This window comes from Strix aluco, chromosome 37 (assembly GCF_031877795.1).
Source record: "Strix aluco isolate bStrAlu1 chromosome 37, bStrAlu1.hap1, whole genome shotgun sequence".
Lineage (NCBI taxonomy): Eukaryota > Metazoa > Chordata > Aves > Strigiformes > Strigidae > Strix > Strix aluco.
In genome coordinates, this window is record NC_133967.1 from 660,183 (window position 1) to 681,240 (window position 21,058).

General features: G+C 56.2%; 2 protein-coding genes across 2 annotated transcripts in view; both read left to right on the top strand.

Annotated features, from left to right (window-relative positions):
* Positions 1-21,058, top strand: part of LOC141917330 (uncharacterized) — a 79,578-nt gene that overhangs the window by 29,905 nt on the left and 28,615 nt on the right. The window contains exons 10-20 of the mRNA XM_074810437.1: positions 1,108-1,431; positions 1,635-2,027; positions 4,071-4,463; positions 5,786-6,178; positions 12,697-13,150; positions 13,760-14,037; positions 14,662-14,985; positions 15,179-15,571; positions 17,090-17,260; positions 17,459-17,839; positions 18,613-19,191. Coding sequence (XP_074666538.1) covers positions 1,108-1,431; positions 1,635-2,027; positions 4,071-4,463; positions 5,786-6,178; positions 12,697-13,150; positions 13,760-14,037; positions 14,662-14,985; positions 15,179-15,571; positions 17,090-17,260; positions 17,459-17,839; positions 18,613-19,191 — 4,083 coding nt within the window. The remainder of the gene's footprint in view (positions 1-1,107; positions 1,432-1,634; positions 2,028-4,070; positions 4,464-5,785; positions 6,179-12,696; positions 13,151-13,759; positions 14,038-14,661; positions 14,986-15,178; positions 15,572-17,089; positions 17,261-17,458; positions 17,840-18,612; positions 19,192-21,058) is intronic.
* Positions 3,056-8,976, top strand: LOC141917360 (uncharacterized). Its single transcript, XM_074810508.1, has 3 exons — positions 3,056-3,093; positions 7,817-8,395; positions 8,716-8,976. Exons 2-3 carry the CDS (start codon positions 7,876-7,878, stop codon positions 8,877-8,879), a joined length of 684 nt encoding a protein of 227 aa, XP_074666609.1. The 5' UTR covers positions 3,056-3,093; positions 7,817-7,875; the 3' UTR covers positions 8,880-8,976.

The following is a 21,058-nucleotide window of genomic DNA, read 5'->3' on the forward strand; positions in this document are numbered from 1 at the left end:
GCAGCACTCCTGGGTGTCCCCCCCCGTGCCGGTACCGCGGGCAGAGTACGGGCAGGGTACAGGCAGGGTATAGACAGGGTACCTGCTGCCGCCTCTCGGGGTGCTCAGCACCCCCTGCCCGGGGCTCAGCACCCACCCGGCTGCACCCTGTTGTGCTGGTTTGTGTGTGGAGGGGTTGGGAGCAGGGGAGGGGGCTACAGGGGGGGCTCCTGGGAGAAGATGCTCAAAGCTGCCCGGGCTCCAAGTCGGACCCGCCCCTGGCCAAGGCCGAGCCAATTAGCGACGGCGTCGTGGTCTGAGATAAGGGATTTAAACAGGGGAAGTTGGGAGGAGGAGGGTGGGAGGGAAATACCTCTGCAAACAGCGAGGGTGAGGAAGGACGTCAGGAGGGGGGTGGTGCTCTGGAGCAGAGACTGTCCTGCACCCGAGCAGAGCCACGGGGGAGCAGATGCCCCCCCAGAGCCCCTGGGAGGGACCCACATGGGAGGAAGATGCTGGAGACTGTCTCCCGTGGGAGGGAGCCCACGCCGGAGCAGGGGAGGAGTGTGAGGAGTCTTCCCCCTGAGGAGGAAGGAGCAGCAGAGAAAACGAGTGATGGACTGACCCCAACCCCCATCCCTGCGCCGGTGGGGGGAGCAGGGAGAGAAATGGGGAGCAAAGCTGAGTCCGGGAAGAAGGGATGGGGGGGGAAGGTGTTTTGAAGATGTGGTTGTCCTGCTCTGTCACATTGGTACATTGGTGGGGGTGGGGATGTTCAAATTCGATTGCTGTTCTTTCTTCCTTCCCCGATGGAGTCTGTCTGTTGCTCAAGCATATAACGGGGGAGTCATCCCTCCCCTGTCTTTGTCTGGATCCCTCCCGGCCTTTCGTTTAATTTTTCTCCCAATCCCTGGTGGGAAAGGGACAAGGGAGCATCTGGGTGGGGCTCAGGTGCCCTCGGGGCTCAAAGCACAACACGACGCCAACGGGCAAGCTGGCAAGGCCGTGCAGGACGTGAGAAGGATGAGAAGGGAACGGAGGGAGCCGAGCAGGCAGAGACATGGAGTAGGTGGCTGCTCTTCATGTGCCTTAAGAGCCCCCAGCTGAGCCCCTTTGGTCTCCCCACAGGGGCTGGGACAGACAAGCAGAAGGAGGAGCAGTGCCAGCCCAGGGAAGAGCAGAGGGGGATGCTGCAAGAGCCCAAAGAGGAGCCCCAGAGCCCCACAGTGGACGTGGAGCACGATGGCCAACAGCAGCCAGATGATACACAAGGGAGACACAGAAGAAGAGGACCCCGAAAATGCTCTTTCAAAGGGACGTATGATGAAGACTCTCAAGAAGACACAACCCAAACAGAGAGGACCTCCAGACAGAAGAAGTACAAGTGTGAGCACTGTGGGAAGGTCTTCACCAGGAACTATTCCCTGCGCCATCACCAACGGACCCACACTGGTGAGAATCTCTTCAAGTGCCAGGATTGTGGGAAGCTGACCCGGGGTGGGTGGGGAGATTTTTGGACATGTGAAATTGGGAATGAAGGGTGGGTGCTGTTCCAGGGTGAAGAAGGAGAAGGGATGGGGGAGGGATAGAGGAAGAGGAGGAAAGGAAGGGGAAGGATGGGGTACCAAGAGAACAACAAAAATGCTCTTTCAAAGGGATGTCTGCTGAAGACACTGAAGAAGGCGCAGCCCAAACACCGAGTAGCTCCAGAGACAAGAAGTACGTGTGTGAGTATTGTGGGAAGGTCTTGGGCTCGAGGACCACCCTGAGATATCACCGTTTGACCCACACGGGAGAGAAGCCCTTCAAGTGCCAGGATTGTGGGAAGAGCTTCAGGACAAGTGGGGATCTCCTGCGTCACCAGAGGACACACACCAAGGAGAAGCCCTTTCCCTGCACCACGTGTGGGAGATGCTTCTCTGATAGATCAAACCTCTTTAGACACCAACAAACTCACACAGGAGAGAGACCATACCCCTGCTCCCACTGTGGGAAGAAATTCCTGCGACGTTCTCACCTCACAGAGCATCAAGAAACCCTTCACAATGGTGAGTCCTTGGAGGGGCCTTAACCCCGTATGGCATCGTGCTCATCCATAAAATGGAGAGGAGGGGTTTGCGGGTGGGGTTGTCCAGGTTTTGGTGAGGAACTGGCTGGCCATCTGTCCTGGTTCAGCTAGGATAGGGTTAAGTCTCCCCAGCAGTGGGGAGGCAGCTCTAGCCGGGTTATTCAATACCACGCTGAGGTCAGGGCCGGGCGCCCAAGCGCGGGAAGAGCAGGGACGGCTTTTGTGCGGGTCGGTCCCCTCACTGCTATATCCGTGCGGTATATCTCTTGTTCTGTTCATTGTTATCACTGTTATTGTTATTGTTGTTGTTGTTGTTCGGTTTGTTGTTGTTACACTGTTGTATTAATTTTTCCTTATCTCAACCCCAGGGTTTGTATTTCACTCCCTGCCCCGTCTGGTCCGAGGTTGCGGGAGGGGCAGCGGCATAGTGGTCTCAGTTCCTGGCAGGACCTAAACCTCCCCACCCCCTTTCCGGTTCCGCAGGCAGGATACAGGCAGAGTACAGTCAGGGTACCTGCTGCCATCTCTCGGGGTGCTCAGCACCCCCTTCCTGGGGCTCAGCACTCACCCGTCTGCACCCTGTTGTGCTGTTTTGTGTGTGGAGGGGTTGGGAGCGGGGGAGGGGGCTACAGGGGGGGCTCATTTGAGAAGATGCTCAAAGCTCCCCCGGGCCTCAAGTCGGACCCTCCCCTGGCCAAGGCCCAGTCAGAGTCAATTAGCGATGGCGTCGCGCTCTGAGATAAGGGATTTAAACAAGAGAAGATTGGAGGAGGAGGAGAAGGAGGAGAAGGGTGGGAGGGAAATACCTCTGCAAACAGCGAGGGTGAGGAAGGACATCAGGAGGGGGGAGGTGCTCTGGAGCAGAGACTGCCCTGCACCCATGGAGACCCACGGGGGAGCAGATGCCCCCCCAGAGCCCCTGGGAGGGTCCCACGTGGGAGTAAGATCGTGGAGGACTGTCTCCTGTGGGAGGGAGCCCACGCCGGAGCAGGGGAGGAGTGTGAGGAGTCCTCCCCCTGAGGAGGAAGGAGCGGCAGAGACAACGGGTGATGGACTGACCCCAACCCCTATCCCCTGCCCCCTGCACCAGCGGGGGAACAGGGAGAGAAATGGGGAGCAAAGCTGAGTCCGGGAAGAAGGGATGGGGGGGGAAGGTGTTTTGAAGATGTGGTTGTATTTCTCACTGTCCTGGTCTGTTGAATTGGTACATTGGTGGGGGTGGGGGTGTTCAAATTCGATGGCTGTTCTTTCTTCCTTCCCCAATGGAGTCTGTCTGTTGCCTGAGCCCTTAATGGGGGAGCATCACACACAGAACCACCGTCCTTGTCTGGATCCCCCCGGGCCTCAGGACTCAGAGCACAACATGGCGCTAACAGGCAAGGCTATGCGGGGCGTGAGAAGGAGGAGAAGGGAAGGGAGGGAGCCGAGCAGGCAGAGACATGGAGTAGGTGGCTGCTCTTCATGTGCCTTAAGAGCCCCCAGCTGAGCCCCTTTGGTCTCCCCACAGGGGCTGGGACAGACAAGCAGAAGGAGGAGCAGTGCCAGCCCAGGGAAGAGCAGAGGGGGATGCTGCAAGGGCCTGAAGAGGAGCCCCAGAGCCCCACGGTGGACGTGGAGCATGATGGCCAACAGCAGCCAGATGATACACAAGGGAGCCACGGAACAAGAAGTCTCCAAGAATGGTCTTTCAAAGGGACGTATGATGAAGACCCTCAAGAAGCCACAACCCAACCAGAGAGGACCTCCAGACAGAAGAAGTACAAGTGTGAGCACTGTGGGAAGGATTTCACCTGGGAGAACAGCCTGCGCCGTCACCGACGGACCCACACTGGTGAGAATCCCTTCAAGTGCCAGGATTGTGGGAAGCCCTCTCGGGGTGGACGGGGAGATTTCTGGGCATGTGAAATTGGGAATGAAGGGTGGGTGCTGTTCCAGGGTGAAGAAGGAGGGATGGGGGAGGGATAGAGGAAGAAGAGGAAGAAGGATGGGGTACCAAGAGAACACCAAAAATGCTCTTTCAAAGGGATGTCTGCTGAAGACACTGAAGAAGGCGCAGCCCAACCACTGAGTAGCTCCAGAGACAAGAAGAACATGTGTGAGTATTGTGGGAAGGTCTTTGGCTCAAGGACCAAGCTGAGATATCACCGATTGACCCACACAGTAGAGAAGCCCTTCAATTGCCAGGATTGTGGGAAGAACTTCGTGAGAAGTAGAGATCTCCTGCGTCACCAGATGACACACACCAAGGAGAAGCCCTTTCCCTGCACCACGTGTGGGAGATGCTTCTCTGATAGATCAAACCTCTTTAGACACCAACAAACTCACACAGGAGAGAGACCGTACCCCTGCTCACACTGCGGGAAGAAATTCCTGCGACGTTCTCACCTCAGAGAACATCAAAATGCCCTTCACAATGGTGAGTCCTTGGAGGGGCCTTAACCCCGTATGGCATCGTGCTCATCCATAAAATGGAGAGGAGGGAGTTTGCAGGTGGGGGTTGTCCAGGTTTTGGTGAGGAACTGGCTGGGCATCCATCTCCCCCTGGGCAGGAATGAGTTGTGACCTCCTCCAGTCTCCTCCCGACAAATCAGTTTTTACCTCCACCCACGGGTTCTCTCACTTTTTCTCTTTGTTCCCCCTTCCCATGTTCACCCCCAGCAGGTATGTCCTGGTTCAGCTAGGATAGGGTTAAGTCTCCCCAGCAGTGGGGAGGCAGCTCTAGCCGGGTTATTCAATACCACGCTGAGGTCAAGTCCAGGCACCCAAGCGCAGGAAGAGCAGGGACGGCTTTTGTGCGGGTTGGTCCCCTCACTGCTGTATCCGTGCGGTATATCTCTTGTTCTGTTCATTGTTATCACTGTTATTGTTATTGTCGTTGTTGTTGTTCAGTTTGTTGTTGTTACACTGTTGTAATACTTTTTCCTTATCTCAACCCCAGGGTTTGTATTTCACTCCCTGCCCCGTCTGTTCCGAGGGTGGGGGAGGGGCAGTGGCAACGTGGTCTCGGGTCCCGGCAGGGCCTAAACCACCACACCCCCTTGCCGGTCCCACAGGCAGGGTGAAGGCAGGGTACAGGCAGGGCACAAGCAGGGTACAGGCAGGTACCTGCTGCCTCCTCTCGGGGTGCTCAGCACCCCCTGCCCGGGGCTCAGCACCCACCCGGCTGCACCCTGTTGTGCTGGTTTGTGTGTGGAGGGGTTGGGAGCAGGGGAAGGGGCTACAGGGGGGGCTCCTGGCAATAGATGCACAAAGCTGCCCGGTCTCTAAGTCAGACCCGCCCCTGGCCGAGGTCGAGCCAATTAGCGACTGCGTCAAGGTGTCGAGGTCTGAGATAAGGGATTTAAAAAAGAGAAGTTGGGAGGAGGAGGAGAAAGAGGAGGAGGGTGGGAGGGAAATACCTCTGCAAACAGCGAGGGTGAGGAAGGTGAAGGTCAGGAGGGAGATGGTGTTCTGGAGCAGAGACTGCCCTGCACCCATGGAGAGGCACGGGGGAGCAGATGCCCCCCCAGAGCCCCTGGGAGAAAAGCCTGCGCCATCACCGATGGACCCACTCTAATAAGAATCCCTTCAAGTGCCAGGATTGTGGTAAACCCCCCCGGGGATATTTTTGAGCATAGGAAATTGGGAATGAAGGGTGGGTGCTGTTCCAGGGTGAAGAAGGAGGAGGGATGGGGGAGGGATAGAGGAGGAAGAGGAAGGATGGGGTACCAAGAGAACACCAAAAATGCTCTTTCAAAGGGATGTCTGCTGAAGACACTGAAGAAGGCGCAGCCCAACCACCGAGTAGCTCCAGAAAGAAGAAGTACGTGTGTGAGTATTGTGGGAAGGCCTTGGCCTCTAGGACCACCTTGAGATATCACCAATGGACCCACACGGGAGAGAAGCCCTTCAAGTGCCAGGATTGTGGGAAGAGCTTCAGGACAATTGGAAACCTCCAGCGTCACCAGATGACACACACCACAGAGAAGCCCTTTCCCTGCACCACGTGTGGGAGAAGCTTCTCCGATAGCTCAAACCTCATTAGACACAAACAAACTCACACAGGAGAGAGACCGTACACCTGCTGGCACTGTGGGATGAATTTCCAGCAACGTTGTCACCTCAGAGAGCATCAAGAAGCCCTTCACAATGGTGAGTCCTTGGAGGGGCCTTAACCAAGTATCGCATCGTGCTCATCCATAAAATGGAGAGGAGGGGGTTTGCGGGTGGGGGTTGGCCAGGTTTTGGTGAGGAACTGGCTGGGCATCCATCTCCCCCTGGGCAGGGGTGAGTGATGGCCTCCTCCAGTCTCCTCCTGACAAACTATTTTGTACCTCCACCCACGGTTTTCTACCTTTTTCTCTTTTTCCCCCTTCCCGGGTTCACCCCCAGCGGGTGGGAGCAGCCAAGAGCCCAACTCTGCCCCACCCCAACCTGCCCCATCTCTATCCCGGGACCTCACAGGGGTGTGGGGTGATATTTGGGCATGTGAAAGTGGGAATGAAGGGTGGGTGCTGTTCCAGGCTGAAGAAGGAGGAGGGATGGGGGAGGGATAGAGGAGGAGGAGGAAGAGGAAGAGGAAGGATGGGGTACCAAGAGAACACCAAAAATGCTCTTTCAAATGGATGTCTGCTAAAGACACTGAAGAAGGCGCAGCCCAACCACTGAGTAGCTCCAGAGACAAGGAGTACATGTGTGAGTATTGTGGGAAGGTCTTTGGCTGGGGAAAAGACCTGAGAAATCACCAACGGACTCACACGGGAGAGAAGCCCTTCAAGTGCCAGGATTGTGGGAAGAGCTTCGCGACAAGTGGGCAACTCCGGCGTCACAAGATGACACACACCAAGGAGAAGCCCTTTCCCTGCACCACGTGTGAGAAACGCTACTCTGATAGCACAAGCCTCCTTAGACACCAACAAACTCACACAGGAGAGAGACCGTACCCCTGCTCGCACTGTGGGAAGAAATTCCTGCGATGTTCTCACCTCAGAGAGCATGAAAAAGCCCTTCACAATGGTGAGTCCTCGGAGGGGCCTTAACCCCGTATGGCATCGTGCTCATCCATAAAATGGAGAGGAGGGGGTTTGCGGGTGGGGGTTGGCCAGGTTTTGGTGAGGAACTGGCTGGGCATCCATCTCCCCCTGGGCAGGGGTGAGTGATGGCCTCCTCCAGTCTCCTCCTGACAAACTATTTTTTACCTCCACCCATGGGTTTTCTTTCTTTTTCTCTTTTTCCACCTTCCCGGGTTCACCCCCAGTGGGTGGGAGCAGCCAAGAGCCCAACCCTGCCCCATCCCGACCTGCCCCATCTCCATCCCCGGCCCTCGCGGGGGGAGTTTTGAAGGGCTGAAAATGGGGACCAAGAATGGATGGTGGTGTGGAGTGTGGGAGGCGTGGTGGAGTAGGGTTCAGTATGGAGGAGCGGGAGGGATGGAAGTGGAGCTGAAGAAGAAAGAGTGGACACACACACACACACACGCACATGCAAACACACGCGCGTTCACACACACCCCCACGCCCACCATGGGCACCTGTGCACTTACATCCCCCATTTCTATACGCGCTTGTGCACACTCACACACAAACACAACCCTCACACCTTCAAGTCCACACCCAGCACACACACACACACAGCCCCTGTGACTTTACGCACTCACCGATGCTAGAGGGGCTCCAGCCGCTGGCAGCACCGTACTGGGTGGTACTGGTCTTGGTGGGAGCTGCTGGAGTAGGTGGCTGCTCTTCATGTGCCTTAAGAGCCCCCAGCTGAGCCCCTTTGGTCTCCCCACAGGGGCTGGGACAGACAAGCAGAAGGAGGAGCAGTGCCAGCCCAGGGAAGAGCAGAGGGGGATGCTGCAAGGGCCCGAAGAGGAGCCCCAGAGCCCCACGGTGGACGTGGAGCACGATGGCCAAAGGCAGCCAGATGATACGCAAGGGAGCCACGCACCAAGAAAACCCCGAAAATGCTCTTTCAAAGGGACCTACGCTGAAGACCCTCAAGAAGACACAACTCAACCACCGAGTAGCTCCGGACAGAAGATGTACAAGTGTGAGGACTGTGGGAATGTCTTCGCCTGCGGGAGCAGCCTGAGCCATCACAGACGGACCCACATGGGAGAGAAGCCCTACAAGTGCCGGGATTGTGGGAAGAGCTTCACACAGACAGGAAACCTCCTGCGTCACCAGACGACACACACCAAGAAGAAGCACTTTGTCTACACCACGTGTGGGAAACGCTTCTCCCTTACCTCAGACCTAATGAAGCACAAACGCACCCACAAACCAGAGAGACCATACCCATGCTCACACTGCGGGAAGAGCTTCCAGCAGAGCTATCACCTCAGGAGGCATCAGGAAGCCCTTCACAATGGTGAGTCCTTGGGAGGGTTTAGCATGAGATGTCCCAGGCCCTGGTGGAGCTGTGGGTGGGGATGGCCTGGAGAAGCACGTGGTGGGGCTGTGCTGGGACTCCCGCTCCCAGCGTGGCAGCAGTGCTGGGCTGGGAGATGGCCCTGGGGATGGATTTGCTCTGTCCCCAGGTTGGGTTGAACTAGCGGTGGGGATGGTCCTGCTGGGAGCAGGAGGTTGGACTGGAGACCTCCAAGGAATGGAGCTGCCCTGGAAGAACCTCCTTGCTGCAGGGGTGCAGGGGGGTTCCTGAGTTGGGGCAAAGGCTTTGTCTTTCTCCAGCAGGCACCGAGCACCCAGCTGGAGCCAGGACAAGCAACCCTGGTGCTGGAGGAGAAGTTGGAGAGCAAGGAGGAGCAGACACCGACGGGACAAGGGGATGGCGTGAAGAACACCCATGCAGCCACGAGCAAGCCAATGGCCCGCGCCAAGCGGGGGACCTCTAAATGCCCTGAGTGTGGGAAGATCTTCCGCTGGAGTAACAGCATGAGACGTCACCAAAGAAATCACACGGGACAACGACCCTACAAGTGCCCAGATTGCGGGAAGACCTTCAAGGGCTTCTCCAGCCTCATCTCCCTCCACAGGGTCCATAAGGGAGAGAGACCGTACAAGTGCCTGGAGTGTGGGGAGTGCTTCAGCCACAGCTCGAGCCTTTCCACGCATCGGAGGACCCACACTGGAGAGAAACCTTCTTCCTGCTCTGACTGTGGGGAATCCTTTACTCAGAAGCAAACACTCATCTTGCACCAGCGGATCCACCCTGGGGAGATGCCCAACCGCTGCCAGCAATGCCAGAAAAACTGAGGAAACTGCATGTGGCCTCTAAACCCTCCTCAGAGCGATCAGATCAATTAGTAAATTGTCCACAGATTGCAACAATATTATGGTTTTGTACTCTCTGCGCCACTGTTCTCATTCTGGTACCAAAGAGCGTGGGGCTGGTTTTGAATCCGTGGGGAGGGGCCGTCCAAGAGAGCTGCATCTTCCGCCCGGTGGTCGGGTTTTCCCAGTCCAAAGCAGAAACAGTCTGGCTCTGCTCGACCACCGGTATACGGAAGAAAGCATCTTTCAAATGCAGCCCTGTAAAATCAGTATTACTGTCCGGGACCGAGGCGAGGAGGGGATACGGATTCGGGACCACAGGGTGCACGTCTGGAGTTCTCACATTCACTCCCCTTCAACCCTGTACCAACCTGTGTTCAGGAGAGGGAGGTTTTCTCACCAGTAGCATTGGAGCATTGAACTCTGATTGACATTCCCTTCACTGTCCACCTTCCAAAAAGGGTTTATTATAGGCTCTAGTCCTTTCCGAGCTTCCAGGTCGCTGGCATTGTGTTTCTTCCTTACCAGCTGGGCTCCTGCTTTTAGCTCCATCTTTTCCAGAGTCACATTCTTGGCTCGTCCCGGTGTTCCTGATGGCCACACTATGGCTATTACCGCATTTAATAATTTGTCTGGAATAGTCTCTTCTTTTGCAGTATTCTTCCCAGTTAACCAGCATAGCTGGGCTCTCCGTGCGTTTTCTGGAGGAATATGGAACTGAGCAGAGTCTTCAGAGAAGGTTAATTGTGCATTTAACTTGCAACGTAACTCTCGACCGAGCAATGGCAAAGGCCATTCTGGCATAGAGAGGAATCTCTGAGTTAATTTCGTAATTTATTAAACTCATTAATCGCCTCCTACTTTATTCCCATTTCTCAGGATGCCTCCTAGAGGAGAGCAGAGAGGTGTCTCCTGGGAAGTAGTAGCTCCCATTTTGGTACCCAAAAGGAGTTTCCTAATGCACCTTTTTGTACACCAAAAGATGAACTGGACAAGGCTGTCAGCGCGGTCCCATCTGGGTCCCCAGAACTGTTGTCCCACAAGCGGGGTCGTTCGCCCCCGGTGCCAGACGCCAACACACCCCCCCGAGCAGAGGGATTGATTTATCCCGTGTGGGCGCAGAGCTGGGGGCTGGTGGTAATTCCCCCCGGCCAGCGCCCCGCCCCAAAGAACTTCCCTGGATTTCTACACTTCAGCCCACACGGAGACACCGGGACTGTAGTGACCGGGGCCGGTTTCTTATCGCTTTGTCCCTCACTGGTTAACAACGCGCCTCGTCGCGATGTCAGCGTAGAGTGTCTTGTAATTCTTGTGGCCCAACTCAAAGGTGAGGGGGGACGCGGCTTCTTGGTCTTCAACTGAGTCGGCAGTCGCGGTCTATTCCCCTCCCCGGCTTAATTACGGCCGATTGTGTGTGTGTCCCCTCTTGCTGGTCCTGCTCCTCCTCCATCCCTCCCCCTCCTTCATCCTCACTCCTCCTGCTCCTCCTCCATCCCTCCCTCTCCTCCATCCCTCCTCCTTCTGCACCTCCTCCATCACTCCTTCTTCTGGTCCTGTTCCTCCTCCTTCCCTCCACCTCTTCCAGCCTTACTCCTCACCTACTCCTCCGCATTCTTCACACTTGATCAGCGCCCACGCTTGGTCCTGACTTTCACAGCGCCCCCCAAAACTCCCCCCACCCCCCGAGAGGGCCAGCGATGGTGCTGCACATCCCCCCCCTTCCCTTGAGGGATTTCCCTGAGGGATGGAAAACCCACGTTGAGCCGCCCCCCATAACCCGCAGCACTCCTCGGTGTCCCCCCCTTGCCAGTAACCCAGGCAGGGTACAGGCAGGGTACAGGCAGGGTACAGGCAGGTACCTGCTGCCGCCTCTCGGGGTGCTCAGCACCCCCTGCCTGGGGCTCAGCACCCACCCGGCTGCACCCTGTTGTGCTGGTTTTTGTGTGTGGAGGGGTTGGGAGCAGGGGAGGGGGCTACAGGGGGGCTCCTGGCAGAAGATGCTCAAAGCAACCCGGGCTCCAAGTCGGACCCGCCCCTGGCCAAGGCCGAGCCAATTAGCGACAGCGTGGTGGTCTGAGATAAGGGAATTAAACAGGGGAAGTTGGGAGGAGGAGAAAGAGGAGAAGGGTGGGAGGGAAATACCTCTGCAAACAGTGAGGGTGAGGAAGGACGTCAGGAGGGGGGTGGTGAGACGGACCAGAGACTGCCCTGCACCCATGGAGACCCACGGGGGAGCAGATGCCCCCCCAGAGCCCCTGGAAGGGACCCACGTGGGAGGAAGATCGTGGAGGACTGTCTCCCGTGGGAGGGAGCCCACGCCGGAGCAGGGGAGGAGTGTGAGGAGTCCTCCCCCTGAGGAGGAAGGAGCAGCAGAGACAACGGGTGATGGACTGACCCCAACCCCCATCCCTGCCCCCTGCACCGGTGGGGGGAGGAGGGAGAGAAATGGGGAGCAAAGCTGAGCCCGGGAAGAAGGGACGGGGGGGGGAAGGTGTTTTGAAGCTGTGGTTGTATTTCTCACTGTCCTGCTCTGTCGCATTGGTACATTGGTGGGGGTGGGGGTGTTCAAATTCGATGGCTGTTCTTTCTTCCTTCCCCGATGGAGTCTGTCTGTTGCTCAAGCCCATAACGGGGGAGTCGTTCCTCCCCTGTCCTTGTCTGGATCCCCTCTGGGCCTTTGGTTCAATTTTTCTCTCAATCCCTGGTGGGAAAGGGGCAAGGGAGCATCTGGGTGGGGCTCAGGTGCCCTTGGGGCTCAAAGCACAACACGACGCCAAGAGGCAAGGCCATGCAGGGTGTGAGGAGGAGGAGAAGGGAAGGGAGGGAGCCAAGCAGGCAGAGACATGGAGTAGGTGGCTGCTCTTCATGTGCCTTAAGAGCCCCCAACTGAGCCCCTTTGGTCTCCCCACAGGGGCTGGGACAGACAAGCAGAAGGAGGAGCAGTGCCAGCCCAGGGAAGAGCAGAGGGGGATGCTGCAAGAGCCCAAAGAGGAGCTCCAGAGCCCCACGGTGGACGTGGAGCACGATGGCCAACAGCAGCCAGATGCTAGCAAAGGGAGCCACGAACCAAGAAGACCCCGAAAATGCTCTTTCAAAGGGACATATGATGAAGACTCTCAAGAAGCCACAACCCAACCACAGAGGCCCTCCAGACAGAAGACGTACAAGTGTGAGCACTGTGGGAAGGTCTTCGCCAGGAACTATTCCCTGCACCTTCACCGACAGACCCACACTGGTGAGAATCCCTTCAAGTGCCAGGATTGTGGGAAGCCCACCCGGGGGGATGGGGAGATTTTTGGGCATGTGAAATTGGGAATGAAGGGTGGGTGCTGTTCCAGGGTGAAGAAGGAGGAGGGATGGGGGAGGGATAGAGGAGGAGGTGGAAGAGGAAGAGGAAGGATGGGGTACCAAGAGAACACCAGAAATGCTCTTTCAAAGGGATGTCTGCTGAAGACACTGAAGAAGGCGCAGCCCAACCACCAAGTAGCTCCAGAGAGAAGAAGTACGTGTGTGAGTATTGTGGGAAAGCCTTTGGCTGTAGGATCACCCTGAAATACCACCGATGGACCCACACGGGAGAGAAGCCCTTCAAGTGCCAGTTTTGTGGGAAGGTCTTTGGCTGGAGGAGCGCCCTGATACGTCACCAACGGACCCACACAGGAGAGAAGCCCTTCAAGTGCCAGGATTGTGGGAAGACCTTCGTGACAAGTGGAGAGCTCCGGTGTCACAAGATGACACACACCAAGGAGAAGCCCTTTCCCTGCACCACGTGTGGGAAACGCTTCTCCATTAGCACAAGCCTCCTTAGACACCAACAAACTCACACAGGAGACAGAGTGTACCCCTGCTCACACTGCGGGAAAAAATTCCTGAAACGTTCTCACCTCAGAGAGCATCAAGAAACCCTTCACAATGGTGAGTCCTCGGAGGGGCCTTAACCCCGTATGGCATCGTGCTCATCCATAAAATGGAGAGGAGGGGGTTTGCGGGTGGGGGTTGTCCAGGTTTCAGTGAGGAACTGGCTGGGCATCCATCTCCCCCTGGGCAGGGGTGAGTGAAGGCCTCCTCCAGTCTCCTCCTGAAAAACTATTTTTACCTCCACCCACAGGTTTTCTTGCTTTTTCTGTTGTTTCCCAATTCCTGGTTTCACCCCCAGCAGGTGGGAACAGCCAACAACCAACTCTGCCCCATCCCGACTTGCCCCATCTCCATCCCTGGCTGTCACGGGGGGGTGGGGAGATTTTTGGGCATGTGTAATTGGGAATGAAGGGTGGGTGGTGTTCCAGGGTGAAGAAGGAGGAGGGATGGGGGAGGGATAGAGGAGGAGGAGGAGGAGAAAGAAGAAGGATGGGGTACCAAGAGAACACCAGAAATGCTCTTTCAAAGGGATGTCTGCTGAAGACGCTGAAGACGGTGCAGCCCAACCACCAAGTAGCTCCAGAGAGAAGAAGTACATGTGTGAGTATTGTGAGAAGGTCTTGGCCTCGAGGACCAACCTGAGATATCACCGATTGACCCACACGGGAGAGAAGCCCTTCAAGTGCCAGGATTGTGGGAAGAGCTTCAAGAAAAGTGAGTACCTCCGGCATCACCAGAGGACACACACCAAGGAGAAGCCATATCTCTGCACCACATGTGGGAAACGCTTTTCCTTCAGCTCAAACCTCGTTGTCCACCAACGCATCCACACAGGAGAGAGACCGTACGTCTGCTCGCACTGTGCGATGACGTTCCGGCAGAGAGATCACCTCAGGAGGCATCAGCAAGCCCTCCATAATGGTGAGTCCTCGGATGGGGCTTAATCACATATCATGTTGTAGTCAGCAATAAAATGGAGAGGAGGGGGTTTGGGGGTGAGGGTTGGCCGGTGTTTGGTCAGGAACTGTCTGGGCATCCATCTCACCATAGTCAGAGGTGAGTGATGGCCTCCTCCATCCTCCTCCTGCCACTTCTAGTCAAACATTTTTTACCCCCACCCACAGGGATTCTCACTGTTCTTCCTCTTCCCCCCACGGTCGGTGGGAGCAGCCAACAGCCCAACCCTGTCCAATCCTGACATGACCCATCTCCATCCCTGCACCTCCTGGGGGGTGCAGGGAGTTTTGGTGGGGGGATTAAAGTGGGAACCAATGGTGGGCACTGGTCCAGGTTGAAGAAGGAGGGATGGGGGATGAGTAAGGATGAAGGATGGGAAGGGATGGAAGAGGATTGTGAGCAGGAACAGCGGACAAACCCACACCCACACACCCCCATGCACTTACATGCTCAGCAGCGCTAGAAGGGCTCCAGCAGTTGGCAGCACCGTACTGGGCGGTACTGGTCCGGGTGGGATCTGCTGGAGTAGGTGGCTGCTCTTCATGTGCCTTCAGAGGCACCAACTGAGCCCCTTTGGTCTCCCCACAGGGGCTGGGACAGACAAGCAGAAGGAGGAGCAGTGCCAGCCCAGGGAAGAGCAGAGGGGGATGCTGCAAGAGCCCAAAGAGGAGCCCCAGAGCCCCACAGTGGACGTGGAGCACGATGGCCAACAGCAGCCAGATGATACGCAAAGGAGCCATAGACAAAGAAGTCTCCAAAAACGATCTTTCAAGGGGACGTATGGTGAAGACCCTCAAGAAGCCACAACCCAACCACAGAGGCCCTCCAGACAGAAGGAGTTCAAGTGTGAGCACTGTGGGAAGATCTTCGCCTGGAACTGGGCCCTGCGACGTCACCAACGGACCTACACAGGTGAGAATCCCTTCAAGTGCCAGGATTGTGGGAAGCCCACCCGAAGTGGTTGGGGAGATTTTTGGGCATGTGAAATTGGGAATGAAGGGTGGGTGCTGGTCCAGGGTGAAGAAGGAGAAGGGATAGAGGAGGAAGAGGAAGAGGAAGAGGAAGGGTGGGTTACCAAGAGAACACCAAAAATGCTCTTTCAAAGGGATGTCTGCTGAAGACACTGAAGAAGGCGCAGCCCAACCACTGAGTAGCTCCAGAGAGAAGAAGTACGTGTGTGAGTATTGTGGCAAGGTCTTGGGCTCGAGGATCAACCTGACATATCACCAATGGATCCACACGGGAGAGAAGCCCTTGAAGTGCCAGGAATGTGGGAAGAGATTCAGGAGAAGTGGGGACCTCCAGCATCACAAGATGACACACACCAAGGAGAAGCCCTTTCCCTGCACCACGTGTGGGAAACGCTTCTCCAATGGCAAAACCCTCATCAGACACCAACAAACTCACTCAGGAGAGAGACCGTACCCCTGCTCGCACTGCGGGAAGAAATTCCGGCGACGTTCTCACCTCAGAGAGCATCAAGAAGCCCTTCACAATGGTGAGTCCTCGGAGGGGCCTTAACCTCGTATCGCATCGTGCTCATCCATAAAATGGAGAGGAGGGGTTTGCGGGTGGGGTTGGCCAGGTTTTGGTGAGGAAATGGCTGGTCATCTGTCCTGGTTCAGCTAGGATAGGGTTAAGTCTCCCCAGCAGTGGGGAGGCAGCTCTAGCCGGTTATTCAATACCACGCTGAGGTCAGGTCCAGGCGCCCAAGCGCGGGAAGAGCAGGGACGGCTTTTGTGCGGGTCGGTCCCCTCACTGCTGTATCCGTGCGGTATATCTCTTGTTCTGTTCATTGTTATCACTGTTATTGTTATTGTTGTTGTTGTTGTTCGGTTTTTTGTTGTTACACTGTTGTATTAATTTTTCCTTATCTCAACCCCAGGGTTTGTATTTCACTCCCTGCCCCGTCCGGTCCGAGGTTGGGGCAGGAGAAGCGGCATCATGGTCTCGGGCCCCAGCAGGGCCTGAACCACCACACCCCCCTGCCAGTACCGCAGGCAGGGTACAGGCAGGGTACAGGCAGGGTACCTGCTGCCGCCTATCGGGGTGCTCAGCACCCCCTGCCCGGCGCTCAGCACCCACCCGGCTGCACCCTGTTGTGCTGGTTTGTGTGTGGAGGGGTTGGGAACGGGGGAGGGGGCTACAGGGGGGGCTCATGGGAGAAGATGCTCAAAGCTCCCCCGGCTCCAAGTTGGACCCGCCCCTGGCCAAGGCCGAGACAATTAGTGACAGCCTCGTAGTCTCAGATAAGGGATTTAAAAAGGAGAAGTTGGGAAGAGGAGGAGAAAGAGGAGGAGGGTGGGAGGGAAATACCTCTGCAAACAGCAAGGGTGAGGAAGGACGTCAGGAGGGGGGAGGTGCGACGGAGCAGAGACTGCCCTGTACCCGAGGAGACCCACGGGGGAGCAGATGCCCCCCAAGAGCCCCTGGGAGGGACCCACATGGGAGGAAGATCGTGGAGGACTGTCTTCTGTGGGAGGGAGCCGCTGGAGCAGGGGAGGAGTGTGAGGAGTCCTCCCCCTGAGGAGGAAGGAGCAGCAGAGACAACGGGTGATGGACTGACCCCAACCCCCATCCCTGCCCCCTGTGGCGGTGGGGGGAGGAGGGAGAGAAATGGGGAGCAAAGCTGAGTCCGGGAAGAAGGGATGGGGGGGGAAGGTGTTTTGAAGATGTGGTTGTATTTCTGACTGTCCTGCTCTGTCGCATTGGTACATTGGTGGGGGTGGGGGTGTTCAAATTCGATTGCTGTTCTTTCTTCCTTCCCCGATGGAGTCTGTCTGTTGCTCAAGCCCGTAATGGGGGAGCAACACACACACAGAACCCCTGTCCTTCTCTGGATCCCCCCCAGCCTCAGGACTCAGAGCACAACATGGCGCTAACGGGCAAGGCCGTGCGGGGCGTGAGAAGGAGGAGAAGGGAAGGGAGGGAGCCGAGCAGGCAGAGACATGGAGTAGGTGGCTGCTCTTCATGTGCCTTAAGAGCCCCCAGCTGAGCCCCTTTGGTCTCCCCACAGGGGCTGGGACAGACAAGCAGAAGGAGGAGCAGTGCCAGCCCACAGAAGACTCTCAAGAAGCCACAACCCAAACAGAGAGGACCTCCAGACAGAAGAAGTACAAGTGTGAGCACTGTGGGAAGGATTTCACCTGGGAGAACAGCCTGCGCCGTCACCGACGGACCCACACTGGTGAGAATCCCTTTAAGTACCAGGATTTTGGGAAGCCCAACTGGGGTGGGTGGGGAGATTTTTGGACATGTGAAATTGGGAATGAAGGGTGGGTGCTGTTCCAGGGTGAAGAAGGAGGAGGGATGGGGGAAGGATAGAGGAGGAGGAGGAAGAGGAAGGATGGGGTACCAAGAGAACACCAAAAATGCTCTTTCAAAGGGATGTCTGCTGAAGACGGTGCAGTCCAAACACCGAGTAGCTCCAGAGAGAAGTACATGTGTGAGTATTGTGGGAAGGCCTTGGGCTCGACGAGCAGCCTGAGATATCACCGATTGACCCACACGGGAGAGAAGCCCTTCAAGTGCCAGGATTGTGGGAAGAGCTTCGGGAGAAATAGGGATCTCCTGCGTCACCAAAGGACACACACCAAGGAGAAGCCCTTTCCCTGCACGACATGTGGGAAACGCTTCTCCAATAGCACAGCCCTCATTAGTCACCAACAAACTCACACAGGAGAGAGCCTGTACCCCTGCTCGCACTGCGGGAAGAAATTCCTGCAACGTTTTCAACTCAGAAAGCATCAAGAAGCCCTTCACAATGGTGAGTCCTCGGAGGGGCCTTAACCCCGTATCGCATCTTGCTCATCCATAAAATGGAGAGGAGGGGGTTTGCGGGTGGGGGTTGGCCAGGTTTTGGTGAGGAACTGGCTGGGCATCCATCTGCCCCTGGGCAGGGGTGAGTGATGGCCTCCTCCAGTCTCCTCCTGAAAAACTATTTTTACCTCCACCCACAGGTTTTCTTGCTTTTTCTCTTTTTTCCCCCTCCCGGGTTCACCCCCAGCAGGTGGGAGCAGCCAAGAGCCCGACTCTGCCCCATCCCGACCTGCCCCATCTCCATCCCCGGTCCTCACGGTGGGAGTTTTGGGTGGGTGAAAATGGGGACCAAGGGTGGATGGTGGTGTGGAGTGGGGGAGGCGTGGTGGAGTAGGGTTCAGAATGGAGGAGCGGGAGGGATGGAAGTGGAGCTGAAGAAGAAAGAGTGGACACACACACACACACACGCACATGCAAACACACACGCGTGCACACACACCCCCACGCCCACCATGGGCACCTGTGCACTTACATCCCCCATTTCTACACGCGCTTGTGCACACCCACACACAAACACAACCCTCACACCTTCAACTCCACACCCAGCACACACACACACACAGCCCCTGTGACTTTACGCACTCACCGATGCTAGAGGGGCTCGAGCTGCTGGCAGCACCGTACTGGGTGGTACTGCTCTTGGTGGGAGCTGCTGGAGTAGGTGGCTGCTCTTCATGTGCCTTAAGAGCCTCCAGCTGAGCCCCTTTGGTCTCCCCACAGGGGCTGGGACAGACAAGCAGAAGGAGGAGCAGTGCCAGCCCAGGGAAGAGCAGAGGGGGATGCTGCAAGAGCCCAAAGAGGAGCCCCAGAGCCCCACGGTGGACGTGGAGCACGATGGCCAACAGCAGCCAGATGATACGCAAGGGAGCCACAGACAAAGAAGACCCCGAAAATGCTCTTTCAAAGGGACCTACGCTGAAGACCCTCAAGAAGACACAACCCAACCACTGAGTAGCTCCGCACAGAAGATGTACAAGTGTGAGGACTGTGGGAATGTCTTCGCTCACGGGAGCAGCCTGAGCTGTCACCTACGGACCCACACAGGAGAGAAGCCCTACAAGTGCTGGGATTGTGGGAGGGGCTTTTCAATGAGACGATACCTCCTGAGTCACCAGAGGACACACACCAAGGAGAAGCACTTTGTCTACACCACGTGTGGGAAACGTTTCTCCCTTACCTCAGACCTAATGAAGCACAAACGCACCCACGATCCAGAGAGACCATACCCATGCTCACACTGCGGGAAGAGCTTCCAGCAGAGCTATCACCTCAGGAGGCATCAGCAAGCCCTTCACAATGGTGAGGCCTTGGGGGGTTTAGCGTGAGATGTCGCAGTCCCTGGGGGAGCTGTGGGTGGGGATGGCTTAGTGCAATGGATTTCTCTTTCTCCTGCAGGCACCGAGCACCCAGCTGGAGCCAGGACAAGCACCCCCGGTGCTGGAGGAGAAGTTGGAGAGCAAGGAGGAGCAGACACCGACGGGACAAGGGGATGGCGTGAAGAACACCCATGCAGCCACGAGCAAGCTGATGGCCCGTGCCAAGCGGGGGACCTCTAAATGCCCTGAGTGTGGGAAGATCTTCCGCTGGAGTAACAGCATGAGACGTCACCAAAGAAATCACACGGGAGAACGACCCTACAAGTGCCCAGATTGCGGGAAGACCTTCAAGGGCTTCTCCAGCCTCATCTCCCTCCACAGGGTCCATAAGGGAGAGAGACCGTACAAGTGCCTGGAGTGTGGGGAGTGCTTCAGCCACAGCTCGAGCCTCTCCACGCATCGGAGGACCCACACTGGAGAGAAACCTTCTTCCTGCTCTGACTGTGGGGAATCCTTTACTCAGAAGCAAACACTCATCCTGCACCAGCGGATCCACCCCGGGGAGATGCCCAACCGCTGCCAGCAATGCCAGAAAAACTGAGGAAACTGCGTGTGGCCTCTAAACCCTCCTCAGAGCGATCAGATCAATTAGTAAATTGTCCACAGATTGCAACAATATTATGGTTTTGTACTCTCTGCGCCACTGTTCTTATTCTGGTACCAAAGAGCGTGGGGCTGGTTTTGAATCCGTGGGGAGGGGCCGTCCAAGAGAGCTGCATCTTCCGCCCGGTGGTCGGGTTTTCCCAGTCCAAAGCAGAAACAGTCTGGCTCTGTGTCACGGTCCACTCGGTGGACTCGTGATGATTCGTTTGCTACGATCTCGAAAGTGCAAAATTAAGGTGACCAACACCAAAGGGGATAACAATAATCAAACAGTGAAACTTTATTGGGTTGCCTGTGAAGAGGCACGCGATAGTTAGAGATGGGTGAAAGAAAGGAGAAAAGTAAAGTTAAGTTTTAGAGAGAAGAGGGAGAGAGGTTATAGCTACCACCGCTGATCTCACGACGTCCTAACGGTCCCAGGTCCAGCTGATGCTGCGTCGTCGATCGTCGTGGTCCTTGGTGGGGAAGCTTCCAATTTTCGTTGTCCAGAAGTAATCTTTTATGCTTAGTAACACACCTTGCTCCACCTCTGCCTCAGGGGTCTCTGCCCTTCTCAGAATTAAATTATCATATCTCCACCCCTCTCGAGCAAGGCCATCGCGCGTGCGCGGGGGGGAGTGTCCGAGGTGTGGTCAGTCTCAGAGGCGGGTAACCTTCAACCAGGAGGTGTGTTTTGGTATTATAATGAAGCAAAGTTCATCTGAGGTTCATGATTTCTTCATCGGTGTTATGGCAACAGTCACGATCCATCTTTTTGACAATGGCTATGCAATTACCACTAACTGCTCTGGCTAGGCCCAGGTACCGAACAATAGCACAACACTCTTTGTACTGCACGGCTCAGGCACCAAAGAACAGCACTGCACTGCCTGCACCACACGGTTCAGTACTCAGGAGAACAGCACAGCACTGGCTGTGCCACACAGTTCTGCATTCAGGAGCCTTTGCACCACATTCCATTCCAGGGGTCGGCAGCTGCGCTCCAAACAGGCCGTTGTCGGGTACCTCACTGTCCATGTCCCTGATGACAATGTTGAGACAATGCTGATCTTCTGACCGACTCTTACACCACCCCGTGGCTCAACATGGTTGTCAGGACATCGGGATCGCACAGTAGTAGCATGGTAGAGGAGGAAGAAAGAAATCAAAAGAAAGGGAGAGAGACAGAGAGAGAGAGAAGAAAGAAA